Genomic DNA, 18,317 nt, shown 5'->3' with positions numbered 1-18,317 from the left:
TGATGATGATAAGGGCAGAGAAGGTGTTCACTTCAGTGACAAGAGAGGAGAGGGTACAATGCTGCTGGAGGAAGGACTAAGAAACATACAGAAAATCTATTGATCTAGAAGATTGTGTGAATTCACAGCATATAGGTGAACTATTTCATGTGTTAAAAGAAAGCTCAGAATATGAAATAATTAGGAAGAAGTGTAATAAATTGAAACAAAGCTCTATCGACAATTATTGTGTATAGTATTGTATCCAGTAGCGGCGACCCCATCGTAACAATAGCCTAAAAATGAGTGATGGTATACCATCAACACCTCTGACCTGGCAGGAGCTGGACAAGGGGAATGAGAATGATGATTATGATGATAGCATTGTATCCAGTATGTAAATAAACTGCATTTAGATACGGTCTTGAAGGGTAAGCGTATTTGATGTACTGTATTGCACTGTATTTCATATTAAATTCTACTGTATCTTTAAGACTTCCTCTCCTCATTTACACATCAACCCTCTAAATGACCAGTTTTCCTTGGAAAGGCTAGTGATCATTTAACACAGGTTGCACTGTACAGAACTAATCAAAATGATTACCAGAACTTTCAAAATTAGTTGTAGCACACTTGAGATAAGAGAACAATTTATAGTGGGTAAAGAAACTCTTTAAGTTGCTTTTTTACCATTAATGTCACTTGTTATGTATACCTTTAGTCTCTCTGGAAATATCTATGAGATAATTTTGGTTGCCCTACACTCGCTGCAGTACGTCAGCAGTAATTATTCCCATGCTCAGTTCACAGCTGCCGTAAACGATAGTTTAAAAATTAACTTTCTTGGCAAAAGAATTTTTTTACGAACCTTCACCTTATTGCACAATGAAATCAGCACTGACCTAAACAATTGCAGAATCAAGAATTCTGTTAACATACCAAAGTACATCATTCTTGTTATGGTCCCTTCGGTGAAGAAGAATATGAGACATATTAAGTTTCGAGGAGTCACATCTATGTTCATTTTGAACATAGGAAATTTCCCTCTTCCAACCTCTGACTTTTATGTCTATTCACTTTTCCATACAAATGAAGGGAAGCATCATCATTAATGATCTATGGATCACAAAAGTTATCTGTGATAAGCTTTTGCAGTCTAATGCAGGTCTATTTATTATTTTTGATAGTGGTTTAACGTCACATTAACACACTGAAAATTTTCAGTGACACAAGGATAGGAAAGGACTAGGATTGAGAAGGAAGCAGCCATGGTCTTAATTAAGGTACAGCCCCAGTACTTGCCTGGTGTGAAAATGGGAAACCATGGAAAACTATCTTCAGGGCTGCCGACAGTAGGATTTGAACCCACCATCTCCTGAATGCAAGCTCATATGTATGCAACCCTAACTGCATGGTCAACTCCTTGGTGGTCTTCTTTTTGCTATAATCATTAGATGTTAAAACACTTTCAGCACCATGTGTATCAAATTGACTCATGCCTATTACTTGTTGAGTTGTAGGCAACACGCATAAAGCAGCCTCACAGTTTCTAATGGAGTGAACTTTTTATTTTTTACAGGCCTGGTCTGTGGTAAATAATATCTTGCATGGTTCATGAAAATATTCACAGAAAGCATGTTGTCACCTTCTAAAGCAGTTATTGTTCTAAGTATTTTGAACTGAAGGACGATGAAAGGAATTCTCCATTGCCTAGTAGAAACTCCAAAGAGAGGATGATGCTCACTTTAGTGTTGACAGTTAACTGATTAGCATGGCAGACAGTGGGCATTAAAAGAAAGGCACAACAAATTAGCTTTGAGTGCCTTGTACGAGGGCTGTTTTTTCAACCTCTTATGGGCTATAATAAAAGACACATTGACATAACAAAATGATTTTATTACTACATGTTTGGTAGTTTCGTACTTATTCTTCTACATAATCACCAAAACGATTTAGGCATTTGTCGTATCATGACACCAGCTTTCCTATGCCTCCTGCAAATAAGTCTGCCGCTAGTCAGGTAAGGTACATCTGAACAGCCTCCTGAAGTTCTTCGTTGGTGGCAAAGCGTTGTCTTCCCAACCATGCCTTCAATTCTCGAAAGAGGTGAAAATCACCAGGTGCGAGGTTTGGACTATATGGTGGATGGTCGAAAACTTCCCGTCTGAATTGTTAGAGAAGATCTTTCGTCATTTTAGCACAGTGCGGTGGAGCATTATCATGGATCGAAACCACGTCTCGTCGAGAGCATGCCTCTTCGTTTGTTTTTAATCGCTGTGCGGAGGCGATGTAGAGTTTCATGATAAACTTCCTTTGTTATTGTTGTCCATAAAGTCCTCCAACAAGACACCTTTATGGTTTTAAAAAACAACAGCCATTGTTATCCTGTTGTTCAGTGTCAGTTTCATTTTTGGCTTGTTTGGAGAAGAAGGATGTATCCACTACTTAGACTGTTCTTTGGTTTCTGGAGTGTCATACAGGACCCAAGTTTCATTGCCAGTAATGATAGATTTTAAAATCTCCCACCCCCGCCTCACTATGGTAACGCATGAGAAACATTAGGCTGAAACCATTCGCTGAGTTTTGTGATCGTCAGTCAACATTCTTGGGACCCAACGTGAACAAAGTTTCTGGTATCCTAAATACTATGTACAGAGAAGACCTTGAAACATCTGGAATTGCTGTATAAAGTTCACTGCTTGTAAACCTCCGTTTGTCGCGGACAAACTCATCAATACGCTCAACCGTGGGCATGGTAGCGACAGACTTGCGTCCTTGCCCACCTTCATCGTGGATGTCTGTTGGTACTTCTTTAAATTTCCTACTCCATTCTTCTCGCACACTACCATCATTCATACAGTTTTCACCACACACTACACTCATTCTGTGATGGATTTCAGCAGCAGTGCATCTTTCTGCTTGTAGAAAACGTAACACACTTCGCAACATACACTTGGCAGGAGTATCGATCTTAGCGGCCATGTTTAAGTGACAGTAGCTAGGCTAAAACTGGTGCACTGGAGCCAACAGTGGCACGAGTTGTGGAGGGGATGTTGAGCAATCGCACAACGCACAGACTTGGCTCCTGACTATCTCTTGTTTACTTAGATGCATGATTTGAAGTTGGAAAAAAAACCCAGCTTTCGTATGTTAGATGTGGTGAACACAAGTGTTATGAGTATGGTCTGCAGTGGCAAGGCAATGGTGAAAACTCTGGATAGATTGAAAAAATCTGCTTACCTTGTATTTTTTTTATACAGCAGGGCCAAGCGTTGATTCGATTCATTTTGAACTTTGATGTTTATAATGACCCTTTATTTTCACTCCAAACAGAATACAGGTAAAACAATATAACTTACTTGTCTCAGAGCACCCTGTTATGCAAATATATTTCTTATACCAGGAAAATTGAAAAATTCTATTTTGTCTTCCATCTGTTATTTTAATACGTATGGCATCAGTCTCCTATCTTGCTAAGTACATTTTGTTTCATACATCCAAGATGAGAACAGTTTCTCTCGTAATTCAACGAATAATGGCCTCAGTGTTCTTTCAGTATGTGCCATTTTACTCAAAATAGTATGTAACATACACATGCATATGCACATTTGATGAAATTAACACTCAACAATGAAGTACAATCACAGAGCACAACCTTGGCATCGCTTCAAACTACAGTCCAACTGTAGCTCCCACATTTCAAAACAGCACGAGAGTTCATTGCCCTTTGAAAACGTGTACTCTCAGGCGGACCGAGTGGCTACAGTGAGGTTTCACCTCAGGACGCTTTTCCTACGAGTTTAAGTCCATTTTATGCAGGAAACTATCGTCCATCATCATCATGAGTCAGCATTCTTCGGACACTGAGTCTGAAATGGAATCCAGTGAGAAGGGGAAGCAGTCTCAACCACTCGATACGGGATCTCCGAGTTCAACTTCTGGCCGCAAGAAGCACCGTGCTGAGCAGTCATCTACTTGGTCGAATTATAGCACGTCCCCCTCTGTCACCTCTGTTCTAGAGCAGCCGCTCTATGTCGGCGCTCCTCTTCTGGAACCTTCTACATCGACTGGGTATCCCCTTGCCAGTCTGGTCTCCCCATCTATCAACCCTATTCCGTACATGCCATCTAATATACGAACCTGTGCCCAAGTGGCAAAGAATCCAGCTCTTCTCCCAACAGTCCGCCAACGGAGTGCCATTTTCACCTCCGTAAATGTAACAGAACCTAATTTCTACGTCATCAAACTTACAAATATAGATCTTGACAAGTACAATCCTCAGCATATTTTTCAATGAATTGCCAAATTCACTCCAAACCTTCCTGAATTTCAACTAGAACTCCAACAGAACCGTGAAGGGTACAACATTAAAACCATCCAGCCTTTCTATAACCACTTTATTTCCAACATCAGAGCACACCAACTTGTAAAGCACTGCAAGGCGTCCAATATCACTCAGCAACGACCGGCTTGAAGACCAGAGCCACCTTTGAGACCTGCCACTATCCTCTCTGTAGTTGCCTACGGGGTAGAGGGAGGCTATACAGATGATGAGACAGGGGCCCAATTACAACTGGAGGGGCACCAAATCTACCAGGTGATGTGTATCTGCAACGCCGACGGACCAACATCGCTCGTTCGGATCCTCTCCTGGGATGTGGCCACTCTCGACACCCTCCTCCGTGATGGTGCCATGATTTATACATGGCGTCATCGAGTCCAACCATCTCGCTCTTCATCACCGCAAGTCACCCAGTGTGACAGATGCCAACGTTATGACCATCCACCAGGTACTACATGCGTACAACCAGAGGTATGTGCCATCTGCTCTAGTGAGGAACACGTCACCCACCAATGTCCCAATAGGTCCAGCCCCAAATGTGTAAACTGCACCCTTCCTCATCCTGCTTTCAGTTACAAGTGTAAGGCAAAACCTACTCCAGACACTTCCAAACCTGAAACTGTCATGCCTGTCATGTCTCAGGATCTCCCTACCCCTGCCTCTTCCTCTACCTTACCCCCTCCTAGTTCTGAAATCATTCATTTCTTGACAATGGTACTTCAGAACATCCTTCCTTTCCAGCGACCCCATATCCTTGCCCAGGTTCAATTAACAGCACGGTTGATTCTTAACACTCACATGGATGTGGCGAACTCCCCTGAGTGCATCCCACTTCATATGGTGAAATGTTGTAGATTTACTATACCAATCTCTGTTCTCTCAATGCTAACCACCCGCTCTTTGACCTTTCCCTCTCTAAATATGCCCCGGACACCTTTGTTCTTAATGAGACATTTTTAAATCCACTCCACAATCTGCAATTTAAATTTTATATGCTATATCGAGGTGACTGTCTTTATGAAATGGGCGGCGGTGTAGCCATCGGCGTCCGACACTCGCTTACAGTTCAACAACACTTATTGCCTTTTTATTATTATTTTTATTATTATTATTATTATTATTATTATTATTATTATTATTATACTGAATATATTATTCTTGAAATATTTATTCCTTCCAAATCTTTTGTTGTTGCAACACTGTATTTAACATCTCATTCATACATTGCTTCAATGTTAAGAATCTTGATGCTAAATTCACTGATTATATCCTTGCTGCAGATATAAATATCAATTCTTACACACCCAGACAGTCTCTGGAATTTAAAGATCTATGCAATCACCTCCAGGGCATGTTTATTCCTTTCCCGTTTCACACCCTACCTTCCCATAACACCACCCCAGATTTCCTGCTCCTTTCCCCTTCCTTGGCAACCTCACCTACCATCCAAAAATGCCTTCCTGTTGGCAGCGACCATGCTCCAGTTCTAATTACTCTTCCAGGTATTACTACCCATAGACAACATGCTCCTTCCCATCCCCCTCCAACTCGTCGTTTTTCCCATACCAGTTGGGATAATTATTGTCAAACTATTACTGAACTTCTTCAGGATACATCTGCTCCTATGTTTCTTCCTTCTCTTAACTCTCTCATCTGTAAAATAGAACATGCCATCATTGTTGCTGACAATCTTCATATTCCTCACTATTCCTATCATCCAACCAAACCACCAATCCCTCCTAAAGCTCTAAACCTTATCCGTTTAGCACACGACTATTACAATGCACATACGCCAAGCTCGATCTTACATTAGAGCAATCACACATAAAACTTGGACACAACAATACACTGACCTAGCCAACATGCATGACCCTCATAAATTCTGGACTACCTTTCGCCGACTCACTAAAACTACCAAACCCTTCCCTCAATACCCGATCTTTCATCCTCCTCAACAGCCTGTCACAGACAAAGACAAAGCCGACTTATTTGCGGACTACTACTCAAAATTTTCTCCCCACCCGCTGATCCTAATTTCCTCCACCCAGATGAACCCACCATTAACATGTACGCCCACTTTGACCTTCCGGAACTCTAAACCTCCTTCTTGTATTTTGCTCAAGTTGACCATACCTATCCTCTCAATTCGCCCATCACTCCCCAGGAAATCCGTCAGTTTCTCAAACACCGTAAAAATACCTCACTTGGATCCAACCTTATCACTCACCAACACATCCTAGAAGCCCCTGCTTCTCTTTTTGACCTTCTCAGCTCTATCTATACTTTCATCCTCAACAGTGAGGCAAGGCAGATATTCTGTTTTTCCTCCAACCTAACAAACTCCCTTCTGATCTCCGTTCTCACTGTCTTCTGTCTTATCTAAAATCTTTGAAGGCATTTTAAGTAAATGGATGTCCTCTCATCTGCGTACCCTTCACCTCCTTCCTGCTTCCCATGTAGACTTTCAACCCTGTCACTCCACTCAAGATCATCTTTTCACCTCTCTGCTTCTCTTCATACATATCTTCGCTCTAGAAAAACTGCGGCTCTGGTATGCGTGGATGTCAACAGGGCCTCTGACTCTGTTTGGCATCCGGGTTTACTGTTCAGACTACACCATCTCCACTTTCCAGTTACTATCATTCACCTCATCTATAACTTTCTCAAATGCCGTACAGCCCGTATCATTATTCATGGCACTTCCTCCTATACCTTCCGCATGACTGCGAGCATCCCTCAGGGATGCATGTTTTCTCCACTTCTTTACCATCTTTTCACCTCTGACATCCCTCACCCTGACCCTCCGTTACGCCTTTATCAGTATGCCGATGATCTAGCTATCCTTGCCCTCACTCCTACTACCACCACCCTAACTCGTAAACTTCAAAATTATCTTAATACTTTAGAGGCCTGGCTAAATTCTTGACACATTGCCGTAAATCCCTCTAAAACCCAGTTCATTGTTTTTCGTAAGAAATCCCACCTTTGCCGTCCCCACAACCGTGTCTTCTTAACTATGTACAATATTCGCCTCACCAAAATCAACCGTCTTAAATATCTTGGAATTAAATTTCAAAACAATCTTCAGTGGAAATATTACCTTACTAATGTTCATCAAAGGTCCCTCCAATGTTTTCGAGCCCTAAGTACCCTTCCTGGTAGTATGTGGGGTCTCAAATCTTCTTATATCCTTCACCTCTACAAATCCTTCATTCATCCTGTCATCACATATGCTTTCCTGACTTGGTTAATGGCGACTACTGACATTCCACAGACATACACTGCGCATCGCCTTCCATCTTCCATGTGATACCTCTGCTGCCGATGTTAATCTCCATTATTCCTTTCTCACTATTCTTCACAACATTCATGACCTCCGTTTTACATATCTCACCACTGGACTTACCAATAACCACCCTATTGTCTCTGAAACTCTTACACTTTCCCCCCTCGCCACTGCCATTCTTAATAATACTCGAACTCCTGACACCTCACATCTCTTTCCCCCTATCACAACGTAGCTTCCCCTTTCCTTTCCCACTGTCTCCTTCTTTCTACAGTCTCTGGGTGAAATGTTCCTGGAAACGGTGGTAACATCCTACTGATCATAGAGATTACGGCACCAAAAGTGCCATCTACGTTTTATTTCTTTTTCTTGCTTGCAGTACCTTTTTACATACTCTTTATTCCATGATAAATATATTGATTGTATTATTTAGGTACTTTACTAATTCTTATTTTCTTTTGTAAACTACTTTGTATATATATTTGTAACTTTATACTCAAATATATTTTATAACAATCACAAGAAGTCAATTTTTTCTGTTGTAATCTCTCCCCTTTCCCTTTCTTTTACATGTATTCCTTTCTCATTGTCACTCCCACTTACACATCCTCCGCATACCATTATTGACATTCCATGTATATATATAACTTGTTCTTATGTATCTGTTTTTCACTCATTCCAGCAAATGTATCACTTATTTCCTTTTCTGTTATTGCTATGTTGTTTGTTCTCTTATCTATATATATAAAATAACTTGTTCTGACTGACTGACTGACTGACTGATTCATCATCGCCGAGCCAAAACTACTGGACATAAAGAAATGAAATTTAGAGGATGTATTCATATTAAGATGTAGGTGCTCGCTAAGAGAGGATTTTTGTATATTCTGTCGCTAAGGGGGTGAAAAGGGGGGTGAAATTTTAAAAAGAGTGTATCTATATCTCAAAACTTTAAAAGTTTGCAGATGTAAAAATTGGTATTTAGAATCTTCTTTTAAAATAAGGATACACGTATTTTTTTTGTTTTCTGAAAACCCCAATAGGAGGGGTGGAAAAGGGTGAAAATGGGGAAAAATGAGTTGAATGACTTCAATCAGGATACCGGTACTTATATCTCAGAAACTGAAGATATTACAGATCTGAAAATTGGTACTTTTGATCTCTTTTAAAAATAAAGAAACACGTATTTTTTTGTTTTTGGAAAATCCAATTAACGGGAGGGTGAAAAGGGGGTGAATTTTTAAAATGAGTGAATCTATATCTCCAAACATTTAAAGTTTGCAGATGTAAAAACTGGTATTTAGAATCTTCATTAAAAATAAAGAAACACGTATTTTTTGTTTTCGGAAAATCGCAATAGGAGGAGTGAAAAGGGGTGGAAAAAGGGTTGAATGCCTTTAATGAGGCTACTTATATCTCAGAAACGGAAGATATTACAGACCTGAAAATCGGTGTTTGGGATCTCCTTTAAAAATACAGAAACACGTATTTTTTTGTTTCTGGAAAATCCAATTAAGGGAGGGGGTGAAAAGGGGGTAATATTTTAAAATGAGTGTATCTATATCTCAAAACTTTTAAAGGTTATAGATGTGAAAATTGGTATTTAGAATCTCCTTTAAAAATAAAGAAACACGTATATTTTGTTTTCGGAAAATCCTAATAGGAAGGGTGGAAAAGGTTGAAGAAGGGGTCGAATGCTTTTCATGAGTCTACTTATATTTCAGAACCTGAAGATATTACAGACTTGAAAATTGGTATTTGGGATCTACTTTAAAAGTAAAGAATCACGTATTTTTTCGTTTTTGGAAAATCCAAATATTGGGGGTGAAAAGGGGGGGGTGAATTTTTTAAAATGAGTGTGTCTACATCTTAAAACTTTAAAATTTACAGATGTAAAAATTGGTAGTTAGAATCTCCTCTAAAAATAAAGGAACACATATTTTTTTTTGTTTCCTGTAAATCCCAATAGGGGGGGTGTAAAAGGGTGAAAAATGGGTTGAATGCCTTTAATGAGGATACATATATGTCAGAAACGAAGGATATTACAGAAAATTTGTATATGGGATCTCCTTTAAAAATAAAGAAACACGCATTTTTTAGTTTTTGGAAAATCCAATTAATGGCGGTTAAACAGGAGTGACAAATTGGGGTGAATTTTTTGAAGGACTATATCTACAGAATATCTTTGAAACGTAAAATGTTACAGACGTAAAGAGTGGGTGTAAATCTCCTGTAAATGTAAAGAAATATAGGTGATTTTTTTTGGAAACTCCACTTAAGGGGAACTCAAAAGGGGTGAAATTTTACAATGAGAATTTTTACAGTATATCTAAAAAACTTAACATGTTACAGAAGTGAAAAATGGTATTTTTTTATCTCTATTAAACATAAAGAAACGTGTATTTTTAGTTTTCGGAAATATCACCTGGGTGGAGGGGGGGTAAAAGTGACTGAAAATTGTGTTGAATTCTTTTAATTAGGCTACTGATATATCAAAAATGAAGATTTTACAGACGTGAAATTTGATATTTTCAATCTGCTTTAAAAGTAAAAATACACGTATTCTCTTAAAAGAAAGAATTGAAAAATTAATTGGCTTAATTGTATGAGAATACATACATCTAATAAAAACTAAAGTTATTACAGATGTGAAAATTCGTATTTGGATCTCCTTTAAAAACAAAGAAAAACGCGTTTTGGGCGGGAAACCATCTTGGAGGGCGGGAGTGTAAAGGAGTTGAATTCCTTTCAAGAGGACACATAAATCAAAAACTGAAGAAGTTAGAGTCGTGATAATTGGTATTTAGAAGATCCTTTACTATTAAAGAAACAAGTATTTTTTTCGGGAAAGTTAACTTGGGGCGGGGGAGTAGTGTGAAATGAAGTGAAAAAAGTAAATTACTTTTATGGGGATACTTATATCTCAAAACTGAAGGTAATAGACGTGAACATTGGTGTTTGGAATCTCCCTTAAACATAAAGAAACAAGCCTTCTTTTAATTTTTTTGTGGGGGAGGGGGGGTGGCGGTAAATAAACTTAATGGCGGTGGGGTGTAGAAGGAGGTGAGACCAATTGATTTTACTGTTATTAATGTACTTATAAGGATCCTCCGCTGCTCAGGCGGCACCGCGCCGGCCTCTCACAGCTGGGTTCCGTGGTTCAAATCCCGGTCACTCCATGTGACATTCGTGCTGGACAAAACGGAGGCGGGGCAGGTTTTTCTCCGAATAATCCGGTTTTCCCTGTCATCAGCCATTCCAGCAACACATAATATTAATAATAATAATAATAATAATAATAATAATAATAATGTTCCGGACCTTCGTCAAATGTGCTGACCGCGCTGGTAACGGCTCCTGGACGGGTAATGAATAAGAATGCAGTCCGGCCGCGGGTTCAGTGCCGCCAAATCACCCAATATGACACCACACCGGATCTCCTAAAGGATTTTATCCATATTAAAAATGATTAAAGGAAAATATGGCAAAGATTTACGGACCCAACTGACCAGGAGGAATACCTGAGCCTAGCTCGGGAAGTACAAAATCGATTGCTGGAAAGGAATATTGAAAAATGGAAGGAAACGTGCTGTAAAATAATAGAAAACGAGTCAGATCGGGAATTTTGGAGGATTCTCGCAGAAAACGAGTCAGATCGCGAATTTCGGCAGATTATATATCTAAAACAATAAGCATTCAATTATAAATTTCAGTATAATACCGTAGCGAAGCACGGGTATCTTGCTAGTATATATATATATATATACATACTTCATTCTATTGTACTTTTCTTATTCATATTTGTCTGTTTTTCTCCTTTTTATTGTGTCAGATTCCACTCAGGTTCATCTTTTGTTTTGTCTCAACAATACTTGCTATCTGTATCTTATGCTGTCAGTTTTCTTTCATTTCCAGCATCTACGAACAGTCATGTGTAGGCCTACATACTAATTTGATGTCTCACAGGACTATGAACAATAAATTCAGTGTTTCTGTGTCTATGTGTCAAAGTGTCAAGTGTCTATGTGTTTTGTTACAATTCTGAGTGATATTCTTGAACTTCTTCAAGACCACGGAAGATCATTTGGTTTACATTTTCTCGTGTATTTTGCTGTTCTATAGCTCTTTTTTTAAATATTTATGTGCCAGTATGCTGATGTATTATCTTTTCTGGAAATAAACGGGGGAGAGCAGGGGTTTAACTATGTCAGGTGTGGTGTAGACACATCCTGGGACCCGTTTTGTTCTCGGTGACCTCTGCGCCACTTCAACCCTACCTCTCCTACGTATGTACTACCCATACAATAGACAACAGGTTTTTTTCTCATATACCTATCTTTCTCAATAGGCCAAAGAACTACCCGTTTACTGGCGGTCTGCCCAGTCACCATTATGGTGCTGGGAATGAACTAACTTTGTGAAACAAAACAAACCACAACCTTGGCTGACTTGCTCTAAACTTTCTCCCAGCAGCCAGTGCAGTGGACAGATTGATAATCCCTGCTTCATAACCTTCCACAGAGCAAGCTGTGGCTAATGCCACAAGCCTCAAGCACTGCGCTCTCCATACAGGGTGGAATGTCACAGCAGTGAATTTAATGAATGGACAAAAGGATCACAGTGAAGCCAAATGTTATGATATAGTTTTTTTAAATTATGAAATTATACTGTTAGTAGGTTTAATAACTCAATATTTTGTGTAGGCAAAGCCACAAAAGCCTCTGAAGAGCTTCCTCACTGATGATCTGGCTTTTTTTAAACACGTGTGTCAATGAACAATGATCCCTAAGCTGCATTACAGCATAAAGTATTGTCCTACTTTTGATTCAAAACATAATGCAATTTGTAATTTATTTACCTTTTTGCAAAAGGAGTTCAGTTGAAACCATCAAAGCAATTGGGGATCCTAATGGAAACCTGGCCAGGAAAGAAGAGGACATCAGAGAGGTTCTGAGGAATCATTTTGATCACCTACGGTATTGAACAAGACAGAAGCAGATCAAAGAACAAAAGGACCAGATGTTGAAACCTGCACAGAGGAACCTCCCATTACATGGGCAGAAATAGAAGCAGCCCTTACGAAGATTCCACAAGGTAAATCCCCAGGAATCAATGAAGTTAGCATGGACATGATTAAAGCAGCAGGAGTCCAGGGTTTACAGTGGCTACACAGAGTGCTCAATGCAGTTTGGAAAGATGGCAAAATACCTACTGACTGGAGCAAGGGTGTCTTTATCCCCCTGTTTAAGAAAGGAAATTGCTGAAAATGCTCCAACTACTGGGAAATAACACTCCTTTCTCATGGGCTTAAGATTCTTGAGAAAATCTTAGAGAGCAGATTGCGAGTCATCTTAGAGCCACATACAGAGCCATATGTTAATGGAAAAATATTGGGAAAAAGGCAAGGATCTGTTCATGGTTTTCCTTGACATTGAGAAGGCATATGACAGCATTGCAATAGAGAAGATATGGGAATGCCTGAGAAAAAGAAATGTGCCAGAGGAACTGGTGAGGGAAGTTCAGGTGCTGTATGAGAACTGTACCAGTTGTGTGCGATTGGGTGACGGACATTCATCCTGGTTCAAGACCGAAAGTGGAGTCCAGCAAGGCAGTACACTATCTCCATTATTGTTTATCACCATCATGGATGACATAATGAAGAACATCAAGAAAACCTCTGGTGAACTAAATACAATGGTCTTTGCTGATGATGTTATGATCTGGGGAGAAACTGAGGAAGAAGTACAGTTGAGACTCAATGAATGGAAGATTAAGTTCTAGGAGTTCAATCTCAAGATAAGTGGATTCAAAACAGTAGTGATGGCAATAAACAGAGAAGGACGACCAGTGAACATCATGCTAGGAAACCATCCACTGGAAAGTGTGGAAAGGTTTACTTACCTCAGCAGTGTAATATCTCGAGATACACTAGCCACAAAGAAGGTGGCAAATAGAGTGAATAAGAGCTCTCCCTTATACCAGCAAGTATGAACACTCCTCTGGGATCTCAAAGTACCAACAAAATCAAAGCTGTCGATGTTCAATCAGTACTTCATACCACTCTTAACCTATGGTAATGAAACCTGCACCCTCACTAAGAAAGACTCATCAAGGTTGCAGGCATCCAAGATGAAGTTCCTTAGGTCCACAATTCAAAAAAACAAACTGGACAAGTTAAGGAATAATGTGGTTAGGAAGGCAGCTGGGATTGTTACATAATTGTTAGATTGGGTCAGCATGTCCAGGCTGAGGTGGTTTGGGCATGGACAGCATATATTACTTGGAGAGACTTGTGGCAGGGAAACGGATGGTGGGAAGACTAAGAACCCACTGGATGGACATCGTAAAGATGGACATTGCAGATTGGGGAAGGACACTGGAGGACGTCATTTACAACAGAACGTATCTCAATAAGACAGAATGGAAGAGGCTTGCCAACAGTACCTGGTACACTAGAACTGTAAAATAATGATGATGATGATGATGATGATGATCACCTTTTTGCATATTTGTAACTAACATATACGGTATATACGTAGGTGGTTTGAAAAGTTCTCGGAATGTACTAGAATTAAGTATCTTACCTCGGTGGAACTGCTTTTATTTTTCAACATAGTCTCCCTGTAGACTAATGCATTTGGCCCAGCGATGTTCCAATGCCTTGATCCCATCTCAAAAATGAGATTCCTCCAGGCCTGCAAAATACCTCTCCAGTTCGGCTGTCAGTTCTTCCCTTGTAGAAAATCTCTGTCCACCGAGGAAAATTTTCAGCTTGGGGAATAGATGAAAGTCTGATGGTGCCAAATCAGGTGAATAAGGTGGATGTGGCAACAATTCGTACCCCAGTTCATGAAGTTTTACAATGGCAATAACACTTGTGTGCGGCGGAGCATTGTGCTGATGAAAGATGACCTTTTTCCTTGCCAAACCAGGCCTTGTTTCGCATATCTTTTCCTATAGTTGGTCTAGGAGGTTTGCATAGTATTGCCCCGTAATTGTTTGGCCAGTAGGAAAATAATCTATCAGCAGAATGCCTTTTGCATCCCGAAAACTGAGGCCATGACCTGTCCAGCCAAACGCACTGCCTTTGCTTTCTTTGGTGGTGGTGAATCAGCATGTTTCCACTGCTTTGACTGCTGTTTTGTCTCTGGGGTATAGTAGTGGACCCAAGTTTCATGTGTAGTCACAAACTGGCGCAAAAAATCTTGTCGGTTGCACTGAAAACGGGCCAGACTTTGTTCGGACATTTCCAATCTGGTGCGTTTATTGTCCAATGTCAAGAGCCGCAGCACCCTTCTTGCGGATAATTTTTTCATACCCAATTCTTCGGTTAAAATATAATAAACCCATTCAGAAGACATCCCTACAGCTTCAGCAATTTCCCGCACTTTCAGTCAACGATTCTCCATGACTATTTCATGCACTTTTGCGATAAATTCTGGGGTCGTAACACTTTTTGGCCGTCCACTATGCGGATCATCATCCAAGCTCTCCTGACCAAATTTAAACTCGCTGGTCCACTTGGCAACAGTTGAAAAAGAAGGAACAGAGTCCCCCAGTGTGTTCTGAAAGTCGGCATGAATTTCCTTTACTTTCATACCTTTCTTTACGAAGTATTTAATCACTGCTCGAATCTCAGTTTTTTCCATTGTCACAAATCACTACGCGGGAACAACAACAAAGAGTCGTCACTACCACACTCCTACAGCTAGAGCACTGACACGCCATCTGTTCACTCACAAAGGATGTGCGATTATTGCGCGGGAACCTCATTGCTCTAGCACTGACATCTAGCGGTGATTCCGAGAACTTTTCAAACCGTCCTCGTACTGCTTTTGGCACTAACCTGTATTATGTATATGGACATAACAAAAATCCTACGTAGGCTACCTGTAATATGTTAACCCATTAGGTAGAATTTACTTTTCTCAATTTATACAGTTATTTATTATATAGAAATACACATTATATTCATACAACAATAAAGAGTTTAAAAGTGACTTTTTTTGTGAGGTCATATTGATAGACATGGTCCGCTGTGAAATGTGTTCTAATATATCATAAGGTGACAGCTTCATGCTTAGCTGATTTTATAACACACACCACACTGTTGGTTGTGGCATGCTACCTCTGTACTTTTTCTGTAATCTCACTCAAATTACTTTTATCACCCATGAATGAACATTGCTTTTTCTCTTCTCTCCTATATGTCCTCATTTTCTCCTGAATACAGGCATACCATCTGAAAATGAAATTGTTTTCCTGAATACTGAACGAAAATGCCACTGGAAAATGGTAACTCCAGGAAGCAAAATGCCATAGTGCGAAACCTGCCACATGGCAAGCAATCACACAAGAACTGGATGGTGGCTATAAGAATACAAAACCTTCAGATTTTCTCTCTCTTATAAGTTTGATACACAACCCAACAAAAATGAATGAAATCTCAGTAATCATTTTGAATAGCCTTGTATTACTCATCGAAACTACATGACTTCTTAGAAAAGTGTTTTAGAGAAAAAATAACTTACTGAGCAGTTGGATATCAGCACCAGTGAGTAGCTGATAGAAGATATGAAAATTCCTCTCACCCTGAGCTTGGCACGTTACTCTTGACTGCAACACAAATATTGAGAGACAAGAGTTGCAAAAAAAACAATTCAAATGCACAATATGCAATATAGACTTTTAGTACCATGAGTCAGATGCCCCTTACTTTTCTTTTCCTGGTATATACTTTAAGTAAGCCAGTAGGATATACATGATGTATTATGTATAGCATAACAGGTCAGGCAGTATGTAGCTATTCCCTTAATGTAGAGTTTACAGGGTCCCGTCTTCAGCAGCAGGAGGCTGCCTATTCCAACCTCGGTGGCTGTACTGAACGTGGCTACCCACACAGAGTGTTTCATGGCCACCTGCATTCACCATGTCATTATTTTGTTGTGTTGCTGTTCATGTGATCATGTGTTCATTAATAATGCAGGTTCTATCATGTGGTCTTTCTTATGTATTCCGGGCCTAGGGTGTATTATGTATAGCATAACAGGTCAGGCAGTATGTAGCTATTCCCTTAATGATAAACTAGTAGTAGTGTGTTCTGGAGGGAAATCGCTTCTTAATTTAGGCCCCGTTGTATTTTGTGTAAATATATTCCCAATGTAAAATGGAGTGTTTAAGTTACTTGTCCCACATACACATAGTTAAGGCAAGAAACTATGGTAGTGCTCGGTCTCATCTTAAACATAGATAATTCACAAGATCCTCAACACATTTTCTTGGACAAAAGATTCAACCTTGTGTCAAGGTCCGATATATTACACCCACCCACCCACACACACACATATATATAATGGACTGTTATGCCTATGAGTATTCAGTCTGGAAGCCTATGTGAATTACCAGTAACTGATGCCTCCACAATCCTCTATTTGCAACTACCTCTGTGGCCTCCTATAGTTCAACACCCCTTATCTTCAAATTTTTAAAAACTAAGTCTAACCATCATGGTCTAGCTCTCCCTCATCTCCTGTTACCCTCCATTTTTGAGTCTATTGTTATCCTATGGAGAATACACAGGTAACCTACCTTCCTTCATTCACCTGAAGTAAACCTACTGCCAAAGTCAGTTTATATGCACAACTTTATTCACCAAGTTCATTCCTAACTTAGCCCTTACCTTCTTATTCTGAGTATCCTCCTGCCATTGTTTCAACCTGTTTGCACCAGCAATCATTCTCACTACATATACTGAGTCCACTCAGCTTTCACTTTCATATATCGAAGTGGGTCTAAATACAGACTGATATAAAGATAGTGTTGCCTAAGAACTGACTTCTTTTTTTTACAGGACACCATTCATCGCAACAGTGAGCTTACTGCATTAGCCTTGCAACACGTTGATTCAATTTCACTTAAAAGATATGACTCCAGGCCTGAACATTCAAAAACAGATGAAACCTGCATCATCTTCATAATATAAGGGTGCTAAATCTCATGGTGTTAAGTCTTTCTTGTGTCAAGTCCACTGTTTAGCCTGCAGTGCCAACCATAGTTAAAAATTCAATGATACTTTTTGTTTGTTAAAATTAAATTAACAAGGCTGATCCCCACCCCACGTTACAATTTTCAGTGGTGCAGTTGTATGCTGGTACAGTTATATTACAGTAATTCATAATACCTACTGTAACTCACAACCATGGCAATTTTTTTGCAAGTGTTTTAACGTCACACCGGACTCAGTTAGGTCTTTTGATGACGATGGGCGAGGAAGCAAAGAGAAGGAAGCTACCATGGCTTTAATTAAGGTTCAGCCTCAGCATTTGCCTGGTGTTAAAATGAGAAACCAAGGAAAACCATCTTCAGGGCTGGCGACAGTGGGGTTTGACCCACTATCTCCCAAATGCAAGCTTCCAGCTACATGATCCAAATTATATAGTCAGTTTGGTCATGCTGTTTCTATGTTGTGCAGGCTGAGAGTGTGAAGATGTGGTTAGTGCTAAGTTTTCAAACATCAGCTGGGGGCAAAGTGTCCACCACGCTGCCTTGAAATGATATTTGTTTGTGTGTAAGGAAATTTTCACTGTCATGAAGAGCAAACAGAAATGTGAAAGGTTTTCAAATATGAATGGAAACTGGTTATTTTGTTCAATATTGCAAAATCTTTTCTAGACATTAAAGATCCCATGGGAGAAAGACCAATCCCCCCCC

The 18,317-nt window shown here is 39.7% G+C and overlaps 1 protein-coding gene across 1 annotated transcript in view; it reads right to left on the bottom strand.

Annotated features, from left to right (window-relative positions):
• Myo95E (Myosin 95E) overlaps positions 1 to 18,317 on the bottom strand; it is a 503,326-nt gene that overhangs the window by 297,421 nt on the left and 187,588 nt on the right. The window contains exon 7 of the mRNA XM_067140340.2: positions 16,139 to 16,223. Coding sequence (XP_066996441.1) covers positions 16,139 to 16,223 — 85 coding nt within the window. The remainder of the gene's footprint in view (positions 1 to 16,138; positions 16,224 to 18,317) is intronic.

The sequence above is a fragment of the Anabrus simplex genome, chromosome 1 (assembly GCF_040414725.1).
Source record: "Anabrus simplex isolate iqAnaSimp1 chromosome 1, ASM4041472v1, whole genome shotgun sequence".
Taxonomy (NCBI): Eukaryota; Metazoa; Arthropoda; class Insecta; order Orthoptera; family Tettigoniidae; genus Anabrus; species Anabrus simplex.
The sequence above is the reverse complement of the archived record's forward strand: the minus strand, read 5'-3'. Positions and strand labels throughout refer to the sequence as shown.